The sequence below is a fragment of the Bidens hawaiensis genome, unplaced genomic scaffold, assembly GCF_021521415.1.
Source record: "Bidens hawaiensis isolate Kalapana, Puna unplaced genomic scaffold, B.hawaiensis_p1.1 tig00015702_1, whole genome shotgun sequence".
Taxonomy (NCBI): Eukaryota; Viridiplantae; Streptophyta; class Magnoliopsida; order Asterales; family Asteraceae; genus Bidens; species Bidens hawaiensis.
This window is the reverse complement of record NW_027492401.1, coordinates 327911-347459: the sequence shown is the minus strand read 5'-3', so window position 1 is coordinate 347459 and position 19549 is coordinate 327911. Positions and strand designations below refer to the sequence as shown.

Here is a 19549-nt window from a genome sequence, read left to right as displayed (position 1 = left end):
TTGGTCCTAACTGAATTCCATCATTCACAACTTTGTAAAGTTTATTTTAGTAATTGGTATATCTTTGTCCGAGGTATTTCATGAGTTTTCAATTCTAATTTTTTTAATATATGCAAAGATCGTTAGTTAATACCGACATTAGCTATACTTGCCTTATAATATTTTGATTGCATCTATGATTATGATGATATATACTTTAACTAAAAATGTTTTAAAGTTTGTGAAACACTTTAATTATGATATACTAATTTTATGCTTTACATATATCAGTTTTCATGATGATAATACAAAATAGAGCTAATCAATTATACTTCCTAAAATAATAATTGAGGTTTCTATTTGATTTCACGTGACACAAAAATATAGAATTTTTAGCATGTGAAATACACATGTGACGGTCGTCACAAAAGTTGTTAAAACTTCAAACTTACAACTATCACATATAGTGATTTAAATCCATCACTACACTAAAAGTATCCAACTATATCACCAATTAACTTGTTTACTCTTGATTCCGACCAAATTGGCTAAAAGACGACGCAAACTTGTTTAACTCTTGTTGCAAGCTGTTAAACGACACTCCTCTCGTTCCTTGCAACACCCAAAAAGTCCCTAGTGAAATCACTGTCACCGCTTTGCGTGGGTCCCTCCCCCGCCTTCGCTGCCATCATCATCAACCCATCGTTGTTCCTTTCCTAGCAGTGGCAGATCTAGAAAAAAATTCGGGGGTATCCCGAGGGCTTTGTAAATTGGAGAGAGTTGTACTTATACTATTCATGAGCCCAAAACCAGCATCATTTCCATTTTCATTTCCACCGGAACTTGTGCTTCTTGTGGACCCCATTTGAGCCGCCTTTTGTAAAAGAGCGGTGGCAGACATATTAGCCACCGGTGCTGGTGGCACCGGTGGCAACATGAGATTGTTTTGAGATGTTGAAGGACCACCAAAGTTATACATTTGAGCTTGTTGTTCTTCTTCTTTTATAGATAACCCTTGTGGTAACCCATTGTATCTACCCAACCAATTAACCATCTCTGGTGGTAGCATTCCGGTTGGGTTGTAGTTTGAGCTCGATGGCGGTAGAAATGATGAGTTGTTAGGGTTTTCTAGTTGCGGATTGGTGGCATTGTGGTCTAGCCAAATGGGAAGTCTTGGTTTTCCTATATTCATGTCAATGTTGTTACTATCCAAACCACCACCAAACATACCTTGAATTTGTCTCTCACTGTCACCGCCACCGCCCCCGTCGTTCATCATCATCAAGTCACTCCGACAGCCTAAACTCCCCATGTTTGGAACTAACGGACGTGATGCAAGTCTTGAGTTTTCCTCCATTAATGCATCACAAAATGCTCTATGTGTTATGAAGCTGTCCTTCCTGTTTATGCATAAAACAAACATCAATACAGGAGTTTAACTTGTTTTTTTTTTTTTTTTTTTTTTGTTATTATCATTATTGATTTACTTCGTATCATTTTGTGTTTTATGTTTTTTTTCTTGTTCATTACTTTTTTCTACTTTGTATTATATCATGATAGTTACTATCATTCTATAATTATTATAACTATTAGTTATTAATAGTGGATTAACTTTATGATTATCATTGATTTTCAATATGTATTTATATAATTAGTTATACATGCATAAATACAGAAAATTCTTAGCCAAGTTTATTATCTATTATGATTATGATTATTGTTGTCTGATTTATATATCATTTTATTCTTTTAAGTTTGCTAAGCCACTACTTATGCTCTCTAGTTTACATATGATAATTATTGATGTTTTACAATTATTATTAGTTAATTAACTCCTAATCTGTTTTCAGTTCTTCAAAAATAGAAAGTATTATTCAGCAATATTTGTTACTTTTTTTTTTGCATTTCATCACAAATCTATACACACATACAAACCAAATCGAAATCAAATGAATCAAATAAACGATAAACATACCTTGAAAACAATGTTCCACAATCACATTTATATTCTCTAGTACCACAAATCTTGCTATGAGCTTTCCAATCCGATTGAACCGCGTACTTCTTCGAACACTTTTCGCACTTCCATTTCTTTTCACCATGTTTCCGGCTGTAATGCTTCTTAACTCCTGTTAGATCTCCGAGAGCTCGAGACGGGTCATGATGAACACAACTCTTCTCCGGACATATGTAAACCTTCTTCTTTACCACTTCATTTTTGTTCCTTTGCTTAAGTTTCCATGGCAAGTTATGTCCTCTTCTATGAAGCTGTAAATTCTGGTCTCTTTGGAAACCCTTGTTGCATATCTCGCATACGAATCGATTGGTTGCCATTAGAGATGTTGGTGATAAAGCTATCACCTCAGCTTCTGGATCTATAAATATTAAGAGATGGTTTAGAAGGTTTTGATTAAGTAATAATAAGAAGATGGGTGTGTGTTTTACCTGGATTACCGGCTTGATTCCGCTTTCGTTTACCGGCTGCTGAAGAGTTAGGGTTAGGGTTTGGGATGGGGTCATGAATGAAGGAGGTGAGGGAAGAAGGTGGTGATGAGAATCCATCTCCAGACATCATCTTATATAAGTTATGAAATCTTTATTAAGTAAAACAACAAATTAAGGTAGGTGATGAAGAACAAATTAAGGTTTTGAACATATATATATGATGAAGATAAATGAAAAGATATTGGATTTATGATAAGGTGAAGTGTTGTTGAAATTAAGATGAAGAAAAATTAAGAAGAAAAAGAAAGAAACTCCATGGACATGGAATTTTGTTTGAGATTTGAGTCAAGTTGTGCAGATTGATTGTTGTGTCTTTTTGCCTTTGTTTGAATCATATATATCGTAGAGAAAAACACACACACATGATAGCTGCATGAAAAGATAACATTTCTGTTTCTCTCTCACATTCACACACACATAGATAGATACATACACAAAGAGAGAGAGAGAGAGAGAGGGCCTTATCCTCCACGGTTTCCATGTAGAGGAGAGCAATCATGGACTCAATTTGACCACATCTTTTTAGCTTAAGAAATAAGACTTTTAATATTTATAAACATATGTTGAAATATATATAAGTTTAATTGAAGTTTAAGTTTGTTGAAAAATCTATACTTACTAGAAAGTGTTTTATTAGTTTAGTACTAATTGAAGGGTACCACTAATTAAGTGGAGCAGGTAATAACTAGAGTTTGGAACGAATAGAAGTTAATAGTTAGGTCTCCTTGTGAATTAGAAGATCTTCTCCACCTCTCTAAATTTTCAATATTCTTTTTAATCACCGGTTTTTAAAAGGTTACAAATAGCGAGTAAAGATGTTATTTGTCAAATCTATGGACGGAATTTACTTCATAACATATGATGAGTATAATGAAAATCATATAGAGGTATATTTGTATGTTGGCTAATTATGTAGAGAACAAACCCTCGTTGTTTTTTAGTTGATGGTTAACAATTATAATTACCAGTTGATGGACAATTTTATTAGTGGATGACTATCAAAAACAGTGGCGGATTCAGGAACTTTCACCGGGGGGGGGGGGGGGACATGTTCAATATAACACTAAGTTGTAACGGGTCAAAACAGGTCGAGTATAATGGGTCAAAACATGTCGATTGTGCAAGTTTTGGTTTTAAAAACTACATTGCATAAATTAATTCAACTTAAAGAAAAAAAAAACATGTAGACTGAATAGTTACTATATCCGGACTTAGGAGCCCTGTAGTTGTATAGAGGTAACTTCGTTGCCAGTGTCAGCTTATAAGTTGTTGACGCTCTATTGCCATTGAGACATAGTTACCAATGATCAGAAAATATCACTAATCTAGTTATCGCTAATCATTAGTTGTCACTGGTGATCATTTTTCACTGATGGAATAAACTGCAACGAATTAGAATAATAAGTAAGAATAATAAGTTGTTGCTTATTTTTAGTTTACATGTAAATTTTCATAACTCATGTGAATGCAAAACAACTTTCGGTAGTATTTGAATTTAGCAACACATAAAATGGTACCCCTTCCAACGGGGCATTGCACCTTTGAATCTCCATGTTCGTCGTCAAATACGAATAGTTATTATCAAGGGTGTATTTCACTACTCATAACTTGTATTAATTTATATTTTTTTTAATCTCATGAATAAGTGAATCCCAATGAATTAAAATAACTTGACGCCACTAAAATTATCAACAAAATATATCATTGATATGCTTCAAAAATTTAAGAATATATATAAAAGGTGAAAATAAATATAAATTACATCACTCCTTTAACTAATTATAGCAACATAGAAGTAAGTCAGTAACTGTGAAACAAATTATGTGGAAAACATGTGATCAACTAGGTTATTACAAATTGTGGAAAACATGTGATCACACAAGTTATTATGTGGAAAACATGTGATCAAACAAGTAAGCCAAGTGCATGTTTACAAGTTTTAATTGCTTACAAACCTGTTAAACCGTTTATTATGCTTAAAAGTTAAAAAGTATATGTTTTGACCAATGTTGGCCTCATCGTTTTAAGTTAGGGGTTGTTTGACAACCTTATATTGAATCATTAAGAGACTTAACTAATTAAGATGTAACATCTGAGTGGGTTAAAGAATTTTCTCCTTAACATGTAAACGTTTTTGATTTGTCCTGCAGGTTTGTGATCTTTATAAGTTGTCTTTAAAAAAGTAGCATCTGAATTATTTAGCGTTTTTCTAAAAGTTTCATTTTTAGAGACTCCATCAACTATTAAAAAATGTTTTTTTAAACTAAACATAGTCTACCTACAAACAATTTAGAGCCAACCCCTTAATAAAATCATTAAAATATTTAAGACTACAAAACAACCCCTTACACTTTTTGTCTCTTTTTTTTTTAACTAATACCAAATAAAACAAATCATGTGAGGCACATAATGTTTATAATTTTTCAAATCATTCCAACTAAGAATCTTAATCATGTCAAATTGACGTGTTAAATGAATAAACCCGATCACAATTCGTATACATACTCGTGTTAAAGATATTAATCGTAACTTAAGCAAATTTAAAATCATGTTACGAGAATATTGTGTATTTAACTCATTTATTTAAACGAGTCAAACAAATATCTAGGTTTGTCGATAGGTTGTGAACAAGTTGTAATCAAGCTATAAGCACAATAAACAAGTTGACGAATGGTAATTAATCGTGACCTTTAGATAGAATCGATACTGAAGTAATATTTTTTGTTTCGAACACATTTTTACTTTCTTTTTAAGGATACGAACAAGTCGACGAATTGTAATTAGTCATCACCCATCATTTCCTTGTTAAAGCGTTTGGGCTCACCATTTCCTTGCATACCGCGCGTCTTAACGCCCGGATGCAATATTATAATCCTGCTATCACACACGTCAGTTTGGTTGCGCTTGTTTAACTCCCATGAGAAGTATTATTGCTAAGAAAGAAGCTTTTTTGATTGTTTTTCTCTAAAATCCTTATAAAAATATCATTCTAACACTACCATGATTCACTTCTTACTATTCTAAAATTATTGATTACCCAAAATGTTCTTTATGATTAAATATCTTCGAATGAAAACCTCAAGAGTCAAGACTAAAAGCGAGAGAGAATAATTTGATAATTATGTGTGAGTCATTTATCTATCTATTTAATGATTATGATTAACTTTTTTTTGACGACCATTTGGATCATTGACCGGGTACTGACCCACATGATCATCAACATTCCACCCCAAAAGGAAACCCACAATAGTTGAGATTTGAGAAAAACAACTTACACAACCTAAACCCTCTATTTTTCTGTCACGTACATATAAAACTTGAACCTAAGATATCTCTTTTTATAAAATTTTGAAAGAGTCACCCCAACCGCTTGTAGTAAGGAAGTAAGAATCATTGGTGAGAGGTCAAATAAACTTAACTACAAGTTATCTTATTAAAATTCAGGTTTGTATAAGATGTAAGAACCTCTAAAAGTAAAAGCTTAGGAACAAGCATTTCCTTTGACAACATGACATGGTTATTTGTAAATATTTGAATATAATTCAGAACATGATCTTTCCTCTCATATATAATTTACTATAAAACAATTATAATAAAGTAGCAGGCAAACGGGCAACAAGCTGCGTCGCAACCCCCTTTTAAATAGCAAAGTCAATCCTGCTGTATATTTTTTTATATATTTTTTATGGACCTTATTGACGCTAAAATATAAGGCACACTAGTTTGATTATATACTACTATAAATTGAATACGCAGATTAGTTTAAGAAAAGAACGATGGTTAGGTTAAACTTCGTAGTCAATCAATTGGTCTATAATTGTTTAATATCAATTATGTGCATGGCAATTATTTAATAATTTGATCACAAAAATGTAGAGGTGACCATATTGGATTAAAACAATTAATTTTTAATCTCTTATTGATTAAGTTTCTTAATTTAATTTTTATAACAGATAATTCTCTATTCAGAGTTTTCCTTAGTCACTAAAGTTTTATTATTTATTATAAAGCTTACCAATTTTATTTCTAATACGTAACAATTTATTATAAATATTAAATAGGTATATGGTCGGTTAATGTAAGTCGCTAAGAAGTTAGAAGCATGTTGTGTTTAAGGGGCATTTATCTAATTTGGCTAATGATCGATTTGGACATGTTCAATTTGTACTAAATTAAGCAGGTTAATGCCAGCCCATTTATTAGTGGCTTATAAGTTAATTTGTTTGCATTCCTATAACCATATCTTTTAAATTTTTACACATGCCTATTTACAACCGTCAACCATTTGACTCTCCAACCCATTAATTTTACTTATTCAGAGCATCTATAACGCTAAACCTTAAAAAACCAACACATAAGCGACACATCAGCTCCAAACTTTTCTCAAAAACCATTGTTTTTCTTCCAAAACACCAACTCTTGCTCCGCATCGCAGGAGTCCTTCGCCTCCTTGTCCCTGCCGTGCCACCTAAGACGGACGACACCCACAACCTTAACGTTGTGTGTACTCTTAGATAAACATATTAAATGAGTAATGTTTGGATTACAAAAATCTATCCGTATTAGAGTTAGATTTTTTTTCTTATAAATTATAAATCATGTTTGAGTCCATCAACTTTTTACCTGTCAATCTGACATTACTGTAACCCTCATTATATGCAAGGGAGCAATCTCAATAGCTCTTTCTTCTCTTAGTTACTCGCCTATTTTATACTTTGATTAAAGGTGTTAAACAAGAAAAAATCTTTCAACAACATTTTAAAGCTCTATATATCTAATGTTTAAGATTCAAGTATAAGTATGGGAAAGAGGTTGTTTAAACAGATCTACCTAAGATAACCTTTACAGAATTGACAAATCACCCACACGGTCCCTTAGATTGACTTATGTAGGGACCCGTGCTCAATTTTAGAGATTTTTTCCTTGAAGACAATTAGTTGTGTTTAGTCAATATCCTGTATATATTTTTGTAGGATCTAAACCGTACTATTACATGTTTGGGATTGAGTTTAAAAACAACTTATTGATTTATTAACTTTTTCAAAAACTATTTTGAAAAGCATTGCTTTTATAAAACAAATTTTTAATCATTTCAAAAGCTAAAATAAGAAAGATTTTGTGGTTGGTAAACATTTTTTTAACTTATTGTTTTTTGAAAAAACCAATAAGTCTATAAGTTGTTTCAAACTCAATCCCAAACATGCTCTGAGCAAAATGTCTTTGGCAACAAGCATGCCCTTTGACCAAATCAATTGGACAACTTAAACCCTTTCGAATCACCATATATAAACATCAAGAAGTAGTTGATCACATAGCTTATTCCGAAAAGTATAAGTTTAACAATCCGTTAGGTGTCTCAGATTCATGGAGATATCATCTTCGCTTTTTGGATTTTCTCTCTTTACTTTGCGTATTATGAACCTTCGAAGCATGTCAAGATGTCCAATGAGTATTTATGCACAATGGCAATATGTTTGATGAATATAATGATCCAAATGAAAGGATGTGAATAGACTTTATAAACATACCAGATTTAACCTCACTTATAGTGTAGAGAGTTGTTCCCGTTAAGACGTTAAGAGTACCTTGACTTGAATTTTTTTAATAACTTAAAAGTATAACAATGCAAATGTATGTATGGCTTTGAAAAAACTAAGATAAAAATTACTAAAGTTAGTAATGGACCACCGATAACCAAAAGTTTCTAAATGGGGTTTTGGAGGTGGAATTGGTCTTAATGTCATAAACTAATAATAAGTTAGGCTCTAAAGACGCCCTAAGTGGTCAAACTTTGATTAGCCATGGAGGATAAAACTGGTTAAAAACACAACAATTTTCATCATTCATCGATAAACTAGGATATACAAAGATCTAAATTCTAACATACGATCCAAAACATGTAAAAAATAAAATTGCTTACTGCCTAAGAAGTTAAAAGTAGAAATAGATAAAGTGTGGAATTAAATTTGCAATAAGAGAACAATAAAGCATTATAATATAAACAGAACTGTTTGTTGATCGTGGGGTGATGATTGTCCTGCTTTATATGTCAGGCCGTCACCCTTTTTCATGTCTTGTGGGCCATTGTCGGGTTACACTCAACCCATTTTTATAGACAGCATCCGTTTTTTGAATCGGGGTTACACTCAACCCATTCTTATAGACAGCAGATAAAAGTATGATATTATTAAAATTTTATTTTGAAGACTGAAAAAGAAAATAAAAACAAGGGGAATATTTTGGATGCAAAAAGGATCAGAAAAGGTGAAGTGCCTTTACAGCCTTGATTGATGACGAAGTTCACAAATGATTGTGATATAACTGGGACTGCATAGCATAGCCTAGCATGTGTACTTGATAGAGATTCTATAACAACGTTTTGCGTTATGTGACGCCACGTCACAATCGAAGCATTTTATAACAAAGTGGTGTGGTGGATGGAGTCTCTTCCAATCATTATTTTATTAAACAAATAAATAAAACAACCGTCAATCATTGATTAACTTTCCCCCTACCCTACCCGACGCTTTATAGGAAACACCCCCAGCCCAAAACTAGCCCAAAGCGTCTCCGCATGAGAGAAGGGGGGGGGTGCTCGGGGGCACTTTGGAGGGGAAAGACGCTCACTACGCGGTCTAACAATTAAGTCCATAACCACTTTCATACCCTTTTGTTAATCAACTAAAATTTCATTTAACAAAATTTTTATTTGAAACGAAGAATTACTATACATGCGTATGGTATCTTTATACAGGTACGATACAACCAATCTTTTTCATTCAATAAAGTAAGGCTTTATGTAGAGGTGTGAAAAAGAAGGATTAATTGAACCGAAATAACTGACCCAAGCGAATACAGAGGTTTTGGTTTTGGTTTTGATTTAATATATAGAACACTACAGTTTGGTTTAAGTTGTACCTTGTTTCAAAACCCAACCAAGTCACACCATAACAAACCGAACAGCACCAAAACCAAAACGAATCACACGTAACTTGTTTGAATGTTTGTTGTATGTGCCAAACTCATGATTGCTAACAATAATTTAAGGCCAAAACGCTAAAGCCTGTGTTCATTATATTTTAAGTCATTTTTTCAAACACAAACAGTTCAAGCCAAGTGTGAATAAAGAAAAGTCAACTCATAAGACCACCCGTTGTGAGCTAACTAGGAGCGCCAAAGAGTTGTCACATTATGGGTAGTTTAACACCCAAACAAAGGGGCGCCATATGGACTTTTTACCCTCCTTTGTCAAGTGGGGTCTACCCCAATGCATCAATCAAACTTTTTACATTAGTTAAAAGGTTGGTTAGTTAATGTTTTTTTATTTGCCTATGTGACGTTAACGTGATGCTTTAACTAGCAGTCTAGTTAGCGATCATAACACATAGGCAAATGGAACCAAACCAATACACACTCTTAGGTTTCATATACAAGTTATATTAGTGTAGTAGAAAAACGTATATTTAACTGGAGGTGGCTGGATGGTGAGTGCCGAGCGGTGGTCAGACTGGATGGAGATGTTAGCGGTGGTGGTCCTATATGATCGATCTTGGAATTACATACATATTAATCAATCATATGAACAATAATTTAGAATAGTTAGATTACATATTTACATTCACGTTGTGAAATCCAATTGTGTGATGATGACATATGTGACTGTCATGTTAACAACTATATTATTACTATAGTATAAATTGAAACTTTGGTGCCACAAGGGTTTCTATTGGACCACTTGGCGGTACCATATTAGTCCATGAGTTTGTTTGTTTTGTTTTTTGTTTTTCTATCTTTAGTTTCACTATCATAATGAACGTAACCGAAATCAACCGAACACCAAAATCATTTTTCGTTTTATTTTCGGTACCATAACGAACGTGGCGGATTCATATCGAATTCGCGTAGACTCACCAACTTTTACTGAACCACGCCACCTCATTGGTCCACCTCAAATTTTATATTTTGTATTTTATTTTTGTTTTATTTCCGATACAGTAACGAACATAACCAAAACTAACCGAGTTCACGTCAAGTTATCGCCTCAACGCTCGGGAACAACGCTTGGGTTTTACCACCGTTCGGATTTTACCGACCAAATAAATGACGTTTTAAATTTTTTATTTTTTCATATGTTACTCTTCTTATATGTTAATTTGACGAATTTATTTTTTGATCTTAACGCTCGGGTTTACCAACGTTGTTTATACTTTACGAATGTAAACGATATTGGCTGAATTTGCGTCCACTCACCGTCGTAACATTCGGGTTTTACCAACACCCGAGTTTGCCGACCGAATGAACATGTTAATTTATTTTATAATACACTATACGGGTACCGCTATTGTTCATGGTCTTTTATTATAAACATGTTAATATGACGAAATTATTTTTTTAAGTTTAGTTTCAGTACCCTAACGAACGTAGCCAATAGTCTAATACCAACCGAATTCGCGTTGACTCACCGATGCAACACCCGGGTTTTACTGACTGATTTCGCTGCGCATCACGCGGGTGATTTACTAGTTATATTATAAAACTAATAAATTAGGCGGACATGTGAAACCAAGATAAAAGATTAAAACATTTTAATTATTGCGGATGGCCTTTAGTTTCATTTCATTTCCGTACTCAATTCATGAATTAATCACATCTCAATAACTCATATATTTTTAAATTGTTAAATAGTTTGATTTAACTTATATAGTCATATCAGTTTTCATTATTAATAAATTATTACTTTACCTAATAAATAAATCATGATTACGATTTCCTGAACTCGACATTTAGTGTAATTAAACTTATATGGACTCCAAAGTATTCAATATAACTTTTAAACATATTAGTTAATCGAGAAACATTTTAATATGCAACATAATAACCTTTTAACATATTAACTTAAACTGGTTAAAATTTACATAAACGTTTTTATTGTGACTAAAATTATAATTCACACATAAATATATGATTAACATTTTTTATATATATTTTGTTTGGGAGTTAAATAGGTCACCGTCCATGACAGTAGTGACAGATGGAAAATGCGTTGGATGGGCCCCTAAAAATGAATCATCTTAAACATGTCTACGGAACAGGATGGGCTAACGGGCTTGCCATTGGTCTGGGCCCTGGAGCTACAACAAACCGGGTTTGTGACGTGTTAATAAGTCTATACATAAGTTAAAAATGAGTTGTATATATTAATTATTAGGAACAAACGTTGGATTATGTATTTTACATAATGCAAGTGTGAAATTCCAAAGCCGAATAGATGTTACTATACAGAAACACAAAGTAAATTTAAATGTTGTAAAAGCCTAACAAGATAAAAGTACGCATACAATACCGTGTATCTTTCGTTTGTAATACCATTCATGTGGTCGTTTGCGTCTGGTTTGGTTGGTATCTTGCTATATTGTTTGATGGTAATAAAACTTGTTGGTTGTTAAAAAAAAGTATATACAATACCGTGTATCATATGTTACCAACGTTTGTAACACATATTTTTCAACAACCAAAAGTTTTAACAAATCATGCCATTTGATATCCAAAAATGGTAATTTCACAACCCACCATTTAAAAGGAATCTTTTTATACAAAATTTACATAAAAGTAGTGAAGTGTACAAACTAACAAAAGATACATGGTCCCTAGTGATAGCTTGTCTATACATAACAACATACAATGACAAGTTCTTCCACCTTTCTTGTTCTTATTTATAATTATTCCTTTGATTTTAGTATATGCTGTCGACACGTTTAAATAATTTTTAGTTTTAAAAAATGTTCCTGAAATACAACAAGGTTACAAAACCACTTAGCTTGATGTTAGGACAGTCAAGGGTAATAGTTCCAAACGAGGTAATAGTTCTGTTTTATTACTCATGTCATGTTTCTATAATTAGGAGACACCACTTTTATAATTGATCTAAATATGGTTTATAGAGTATTTTGATTATTTTTTTTCCTATATTACGCATGTCTGATTTTGGTCAAATTCCGAAATTATCGAATTATATTTTTGGAAATTCGAGGATTTTGATTTAATAAAAGTTAATATTATATTAGAAAGATTAACTTTATTTTATATTTTTTATAAGCTTATAAAATATACAAATATTTATTAATAAGTAGCTTCAGACCTGTGTGACTTGATTTAAAAAAAACGTGTAACTGGATAAGTGTCAAAAGACAAAGTGTGTACCATTTGTAAACATCAAGTACAAATACATCTAATTTAACGTGAATGCTTTGATCCAATATACAATGCTAGTAGAAACCTAGAATCAGATCTGAGGAGCATGCATGAGTTGATTTCGCATATAGGAAATCAAATTCCTATTTAAATAATTGGTATTACGTCAATCATGAAAACAAATATAGTGGCAAAACATCATTCATCGTGTGCTGACATATTTTCAAATACTATTTTACAGATGATCTAGTAAGACTAGACAACAAGAGGAATGATGACGGATTGTCATCAGATGTTATCTGATATTGACTAAGACATTTAAAATTGTTAAATTATGTAAATTATGTTTTTTACATAAATGTTTTGTAATAAAAGACAGGTGTTTCATTCCTGATATTTTATAAATGAATATTTTAAAGACTCCCGCTTAAACTCAGATGTATTTACAAAACCAGTTCCAACTATTGATCACATGGCTAGACTCTGAGGACGATTGTGACATGCTAACTTGTGAACACTCGTGTCATGTTCAGGTTCATGTGCATCTTACCCTAAGACATGAACGTTTAACTTTTGTTGAATTTACGTGTCACATAAACCATTAGAAGAGTTTAACCAAATATTATCCTAGGATGTCCAACTAACTTTGTCAAATGATCAAGATATGCCACGCCATTGCTCAGTCAGACTCATCCTAAAAGACGCACTATAATGTGTGAGTTTACGTAGGTCAGTCCACAATTATAAGTTTACAACTATTTTCTTAACAATTCAATAGATATCTCACATAAACTTTATTAAAAATATTTAGATAGGCATGTTAATCCATCATTACGTTATTTATAACTAACCACACGTAGTCATGTATAATGCACGCAAACTACATCAACATAGTAAGTTTGCCACATGATGCAACCTGAAGCCATTATATTATAAATTCATAACCTTTATAGAATATTATTCAAACCAATTCCACACCCTTGGCAATATATATGGTAAGTCCCATGGCTATTTAGGTCATGGTTATCACTTATTACCCGAGTTACGTGATATTCTTTGTATCACTTTAGGATTCAAATGGGACTATCAACCGGCCAGGTCAACATGTGTCCATTTATTACCACTTTATCCGCGATTCCTCACAATTTCGGGATAGCTCATCCCAACAAAATTCATTTTAAGAGTAACCACTAACCCTATCCTTGGACCTTAATCCTTTTATTAAGAAAAACGTCCATACTTCATACTTGAACCTTTTATGACTAATTAATTCGTTAATCATCCTTAAACTTCATAACCATAACCCTTAATCCATGACTTTCCGCGAACCCTAGCTTAGTCCCCAAGTTTGTATGTTAAGATTGGGACTCTCTCTTCAATCCAACATCGCCAACCTTGTTAGACAATTAATCATATAGTAACTATTTCATTACCAAACGACGTTTGGCCTAGCTGTACCAATGAGTTTAAAACACATTGCCATTATAAGGGGTGAAGTTTCAAGTTTTGTTATTGTCAAAAAGATGTAATAATTTAGATGCAGAGTTCAATTTGTTGTCCAGAAAAGTAACATATATATTAATTAACTTTTAAATTAATCTTCCTAGTGCTAAAATATATCTAAGTTCAATTCGTATAATAAAAAAATGTATATTTTAGTTTCAATTCTTTGCTCTTGACCTCTTGTTGTTAGTGGGGGTTGGATATTTGACAAGCGGGCTTGGTCTTGGTCTAGTAGTTGATGGGCTTAGACCTCGTCTAGTAGCTGATGGGTTTGGACTTTGGAACTTGGTCTAGAAACCGGTTATAGTTAGAGATTGTGTGCTGCATTGTGTAAGCTCAACCCATGACCCGTTTATGATTAACACGTTGGTACAAAAGAAGAGTGCGTACAAGTTACTAAAAGCATGTTTACGGTTTTTCATCATCCGAAACTACTTCAGAAAATTTTACATAAATAATATCTTATAATCACGTACAAAATAAACCACCTAAAATATGTTGATGAAGAAAATATATAAAAAAAGATAGAAACTAATAAAAATTTAATACAACATTTTTCTCAAATTCCATAAAAGAAGAAAGGAAACAGAATCAGTGGTAATTACATATTTTCCTGCACTTACAAGACTATCATATACTTGTAGTTCTTTTATCAAATGAAAACTCTTTAGGCAATTGTATTGTCACCTCATGTTGAGGAACCACTACCATTTGTAACGAACCACCGTCATTGGTCTCGTTACTCTGGTCCATAGATCCCAATTCTATCCGGTGCTGATGGCTCGTGGACGATTCAGGGTCCTGGCTTTGGTGATAAGACGGAGAGGGTGTACTATCATTGTCCCAGTTATCAGTATCGAAGTTTGACATCCTAGGAGACGTTTGCAAACTATCATTGTCGGTTTTGTAGTTACGTAAAAGGTGGACCGGTGACATGCCATGGGAGGGTGTCCCAGGCCTACTTGACATCGGGGTCACTTGACCCGACTTTTTGTTTTGTTTTATTTGTTTCCGGGCCGTATTGTGCCACGATCTTAAAGCCGTTGCAACGGTGTCGTTGAATACCGTGGGTTTCATAGTCGATCCCATCTATATTTTCGAAAAAAATATAAACTAGTTGAGAAATGCATGTATTATTTATTATAGGTTTAGAACTATAATTTTGTAGCATGTAAACTTAGATTATTTATTATTTATTTTTCATTACCTGTGTGACGAGAGCATAAAGAGGAAGAGTAACATAGCTGCATAGAATTTGAACTACCGCCCTAGTGAATGTAAAAAAAATAAAAAATTAGTTTCTATTAATTATATAACTATTTTATATAAAATGTTCTTATTATATATAAAGTTTTATAACTTACCCAGTTGCGACGCTGATGACAACGTCTTCTGTGTGGTCATGAAAACAAGATTTCAACCCGAATTCGTACTGTGTCACATTAAAATATTACTTTAGACACGCGAAATAGCGTGGTATATTCTATACTCGTGAGTCTAATCAGTCTCAATAATGTATGATACATGAGTTGAGACTGGAGATCAAACTCACTTCTCACAACAAGCTCGATAAAAACTCAGTTTTTAACGAGCCGAGCCAGACCAACAAGTCTCACAATTTAGTATACTAGTTTATATTAGTGTTATAATTAGAAAATTTAGATCTTACCCAAGTCCATGCAAAGAAAGCCACTTGAAAAGCATTCTGTAACATTCACAAAATGGATCATATGTTAGTGCAAATTTTATGAAGAAAACAAAAGCAATATTAAAGACACAATATTCGGATGTAAATTTACCGTAAAAAGTACAAAGTTGATGAGATAGAGAATGAGACGAGGGCGGTTAAACCAGAAGAGATCGTCACCGGGTTGAACCACGGGTACACCTTGTACAACCTCTCCTCTTTCTTGAATACTTAATCCCATTTTTGTAATGATCACTTGTAACTTTGTCCCAATCAGTAAAACAATCTGCAAAAACATTATTTTATAAACTAAATAAATACACAAAATTCAATTAATATAAGATGTATATTAATGTATTGAGATTAATGTATAGAAAATGAGAGTATACTTACAACTAATGGTATGAATGGTAGCCAAAAATGAGAATACCACCCTGATCGATCAAAGACAAAAATAATAAGAATAAGTCACGGTTTGACAAAGTAAAATACTCTGTGAAATAGTTGATTTAATTCCAAAACATTTATAATGAAGGTAGTAGAAATTAGTAGAAATAAACGCCGTAAATGTTACACTTTTATTTTTAACATATTTTATAGGTTTTTTAACCAGCTAAAATGATTATTTTGTGGTAAGCTAAGATACAATTGCTTGAAAATACAACATAAAAAGGAAAGCATATAAACATTTATAATTATAATTAACGTACCGTGGGTATTAAATAGGAGGAAGAGAACGGTGAATAACCAAATTGGTGGACTGTTACGAAAATAATTATATAAATAAGTTCAATCCTTTAAAAGCTAAAAACTAAACTTTACATAGTATTAGAAGTAGACAAACATGTTACCTTATACCCACAACGGTCTTGAAATCTTCTTCGAGAGATCTCTTAAGGTATTTTTGAAAGTCGAATCTTGACTGGTTTTGCGGGCCCAGATGTGCCTTAACTCGATAAAGAAACAAGTTAGTTCGGAAAAAATAAAGACAAATTTACAGTAGCATGTAGAAATTTGTAACGACATAAATTTAAGTAAAAGAGTTTACCATTATGAATCCGTGTCTAAGAGTGAGATAATCAACTTTAAGGACGGATCGAAGAAATTGTCTAAAGAAACAAACCTGAAATTGTATGAAACAATTAGACATATAAGTACAAGATAACGTACAGTATAATGTACGAGAACTTAACTATCATATAAGCTGTATCGTAGATAACATTTGAACAAATAATAATTAAAAATATATATTTTAATTAACTATATGTACAAATATTGATAAGTTTCTAAAGCATTAATTATAATGACAGGAGTTTGACATTTTGTTGTAATAAAAGTCGTTTAGAGATAGAGGGTCGTGACCGAAGTTAGAATTTAGTTTCTTGTCCATTTCATGGAAACTATTTTGATGTGCGAATATTTGTATTTGTTGCTCATATTGTAATAAATAAAGTGATTATGTAACCACATAATTCACTTTATTTTTATCTCGTATTTGACTAGCAACATTATGTGTCTATGAATCTTTACTTAAAACCAGTTATGTATCAAATGTAATAATATATATGATAAATGAAAAAAGTTGCTTTTTAAAGAGACTTACAATCCATAGTAGAATGGGAGATTTGCTCCAAAAGTTCAAGTGTCTTCTTCCGAATGATGTGTTTCTTGCAAATTGGAACCTCTCAGGATCTATAATTATATACATATATGTATGTAAATCAGCATACATGTAATATGCATGTGTATAATGCGTTACCAAACGAAATATAATGGTTTTGAAAAACAATTTTCTACAAGAACACATAGTAGTTTATTTCATGCTTACCGTGTGAGAATTGATACTCTACGGTACTTGTCTCGTTCTCCCAGTGCTTCCATCTTCTCATCTACATATACGTATAATATAACAGATACAATCAAATATTTGGCTTCCTATATATTTTATTCGTTCCAAACAGTCATATCTCTATTGTAGTGTGATAAAAGCATATATTAATAAAATATTTTACCTTCGTTTGTCCTAAGAGCATAGTGATAACACTATAAATAACATGAAAGAGCGCGAGAGCAAAGATGAATATATGTAGTTGATGAACCCCGTCATACGACATGAATGACACTTTTCCCTATAAAATTAACATAAAATAAATCTTTAAAACGCTGTTTTATTTATTATTATAAAAGCATATGAAAAACATGTATTTCATAGAAATTTTTTTATCACTTGATGAATATTAAAGTTTCCCGACAATCTTGCATCACAAGGCACATGCAATGTTGAATGAATAAAAAAATTCATAGTTGACAAACTAATATGATATATAGTTAATAGTTTTAACTTAAGAAACTAATAAATATTACATACCTCTTGTGCACACTTTTCTTCACCACTACTTCCGGCCAAAATCCTCCGTCCACCTTCGACCATTTCCGCAAAAGCGAGCAGCCTTCGGCGACTCTCTCCACCATCTTCCGACGCTGTTCCCTCTTCTTCCCGACTGCATGGGTGCCAAGTCGCGGCGGCACCCTTAGATATACAAATCTTTGTAATTGGTGTCGTCCCCGCGGTTAAAAGTAATGATATAAACCCCAATAACATAAACTCTACAATATCATAAATAACCAATAATTAATATTAACACAAAATTATATTCATTAAACCATTAACAACTATTGCAATATATAAGTGTTGCAATATAATAGTTCATTAAGTAATAGAAGACTACCTGCTTTGATCTTCTCCAAGGACTCATAGAGAGCTTTCTTTCGTTTATTCTTGAGCCACTACAGAATAATATTCAATACAAGTAAACATTAAAATATATTTATTTTAAATTTTAAAAGAGTGATCATAGATTATACATACATGCCCAATCATATGAATGATGTGTTCTATAAAGAGGGAGATGACGATGAACACGAAAGCCACGGTGGCAACCGCCCACGTTGGCGTTTGCTCCAACGAGCCACTTCCTCCGGCCATAGAATATGTTGTTGTTTCAACTTTGTGTTATGAAAGTTTTGTAAAAAGCTAAAGTGAAGATGGGGATTAAAATCTTTGTAATTCGAATATTGTCATTTTTGAGTGTTTGAGATGGTTTATATTGGAGTTTGGAAAATGTGAGGAAAGAGATAGTCAAAGGGTTGACCTTTCTAATAGACGCGTGCATGAAAGATTAAAGAAGGAATAAGCCTTTTTTTTAAATGGTTTACTTAAATTGAATTTGGATAATCCTAAATTAGTATTTATATTGATCTCTGAGTAACAATTTATATATTTAACATCAATGACATTTCTAACTCCTTATTTTGTTTTCAATGATAATTCCATTTTAACATAGAAGTAACTCGTACCTTGTTTGTCTGATGAGAAATTGATTGGTTTTTATCTCAATCATATCTTCTCTGTTAAAGTGGAATTATATTTACACTAATGAAAGTAAAAGTTAAAGTAATATTGGTATCGGAATTAAACAACTCAAAGCTCGTGTTTTACCAAGTCTAAGCTCTGCTTGACTCGTTAACTCTTTTACATCTCTACCTTCAACCCAAGTACTCTTTGTTGCCACATGATCACATCCTTAACCATTTTCAATTTACCCTTAGAAAAGTTATAATTATATTTCTACCTTAATTAATAAGTGGATATATACTTTTTCGAATATGAATATTCATCCATCT

General features: G+C 32.4%; 1 protein-coding gene and 1 pseudogene across 2 annotated transcripts; both read right to left on the bottom strand.

Annotated features, from left to right (window-relative positions):
- Positions 1 to 327: 327 nt before the first annotated feature.
- LOC143549605 (zinc finger protein JACKDAW-like) lies at positions 328 to 2996 on the bottom strand (annotated as a pseudogene). Its single transcript, XR_013138164.1, has 4 exons — positions 2425 to 2996; positions 1955 to 2354; positions 733 to 1379; positions 328 to 697 (listed from the first exon to the last, which is right to left on the bottom strand). The product of XR_013138164.1 is annotated as a zinc finger protein JACKDAW-like (transcript).
- Positions 2997 to 14781: 11785 nt separating this feature from the next.
- Positions 14782 to 18861, bottom strand: LOC143549585 (MLO-like protein 6). The gene is made up of 15 exons (XM_077040462.1): positions 18735 to 18861; positions 18595 to 18652; positions 18234 to 18472; positions 17878 to 17994; positions 17694 to 17754; positions 17469 to 17557; positions 16914 to 16988; positions 16717 to 16811; positions 16576 to 16625; positions 16259 to 16299; positions 15978 to 16151; positions 15848 to 15883; positions 15543 to 15610; positions 15386 to 15446; positions 14782 to 15267 (listed from the first exon to the last, which is right to left on the bottom strand). Exons 1-15 carry the CDS (start codon positions 18849 to 18851, stop codon positions 14809 to 14811), a joined length of 1740 nt encoding a protein of 579 aa, XP_076896577.1. The 5' UTR covers positions 18852 to 18861; the 3' UTR covers positions 14782 to 14808.
- Positions 18862 to 19549: the final 688 nt, after the last annotated feature.

Coding starts and splice junctions, on each gene's coding strand:
- LOC143549585 (XM_077040462.1), bottom strand. CDS start 18,851: ATGGCCGGAGGAAGTGGCTCGTTGGAGCAAACGCCAACGTGGGCGGTT. Junction 16,812..16,913: donor TTAGACACGGATTCATAATG/GTAAACTCTTTT, acceptor TATCGAGTTAAG/GCACATCTGGGCCCGCAAAA. Junction 15,611..15,847: donor CTTTCTTTGCATGGACTTGG/GTAAGATCTAAA, acceptor AATGTGACACAG/TACGAATTCGGGTTGAAATC.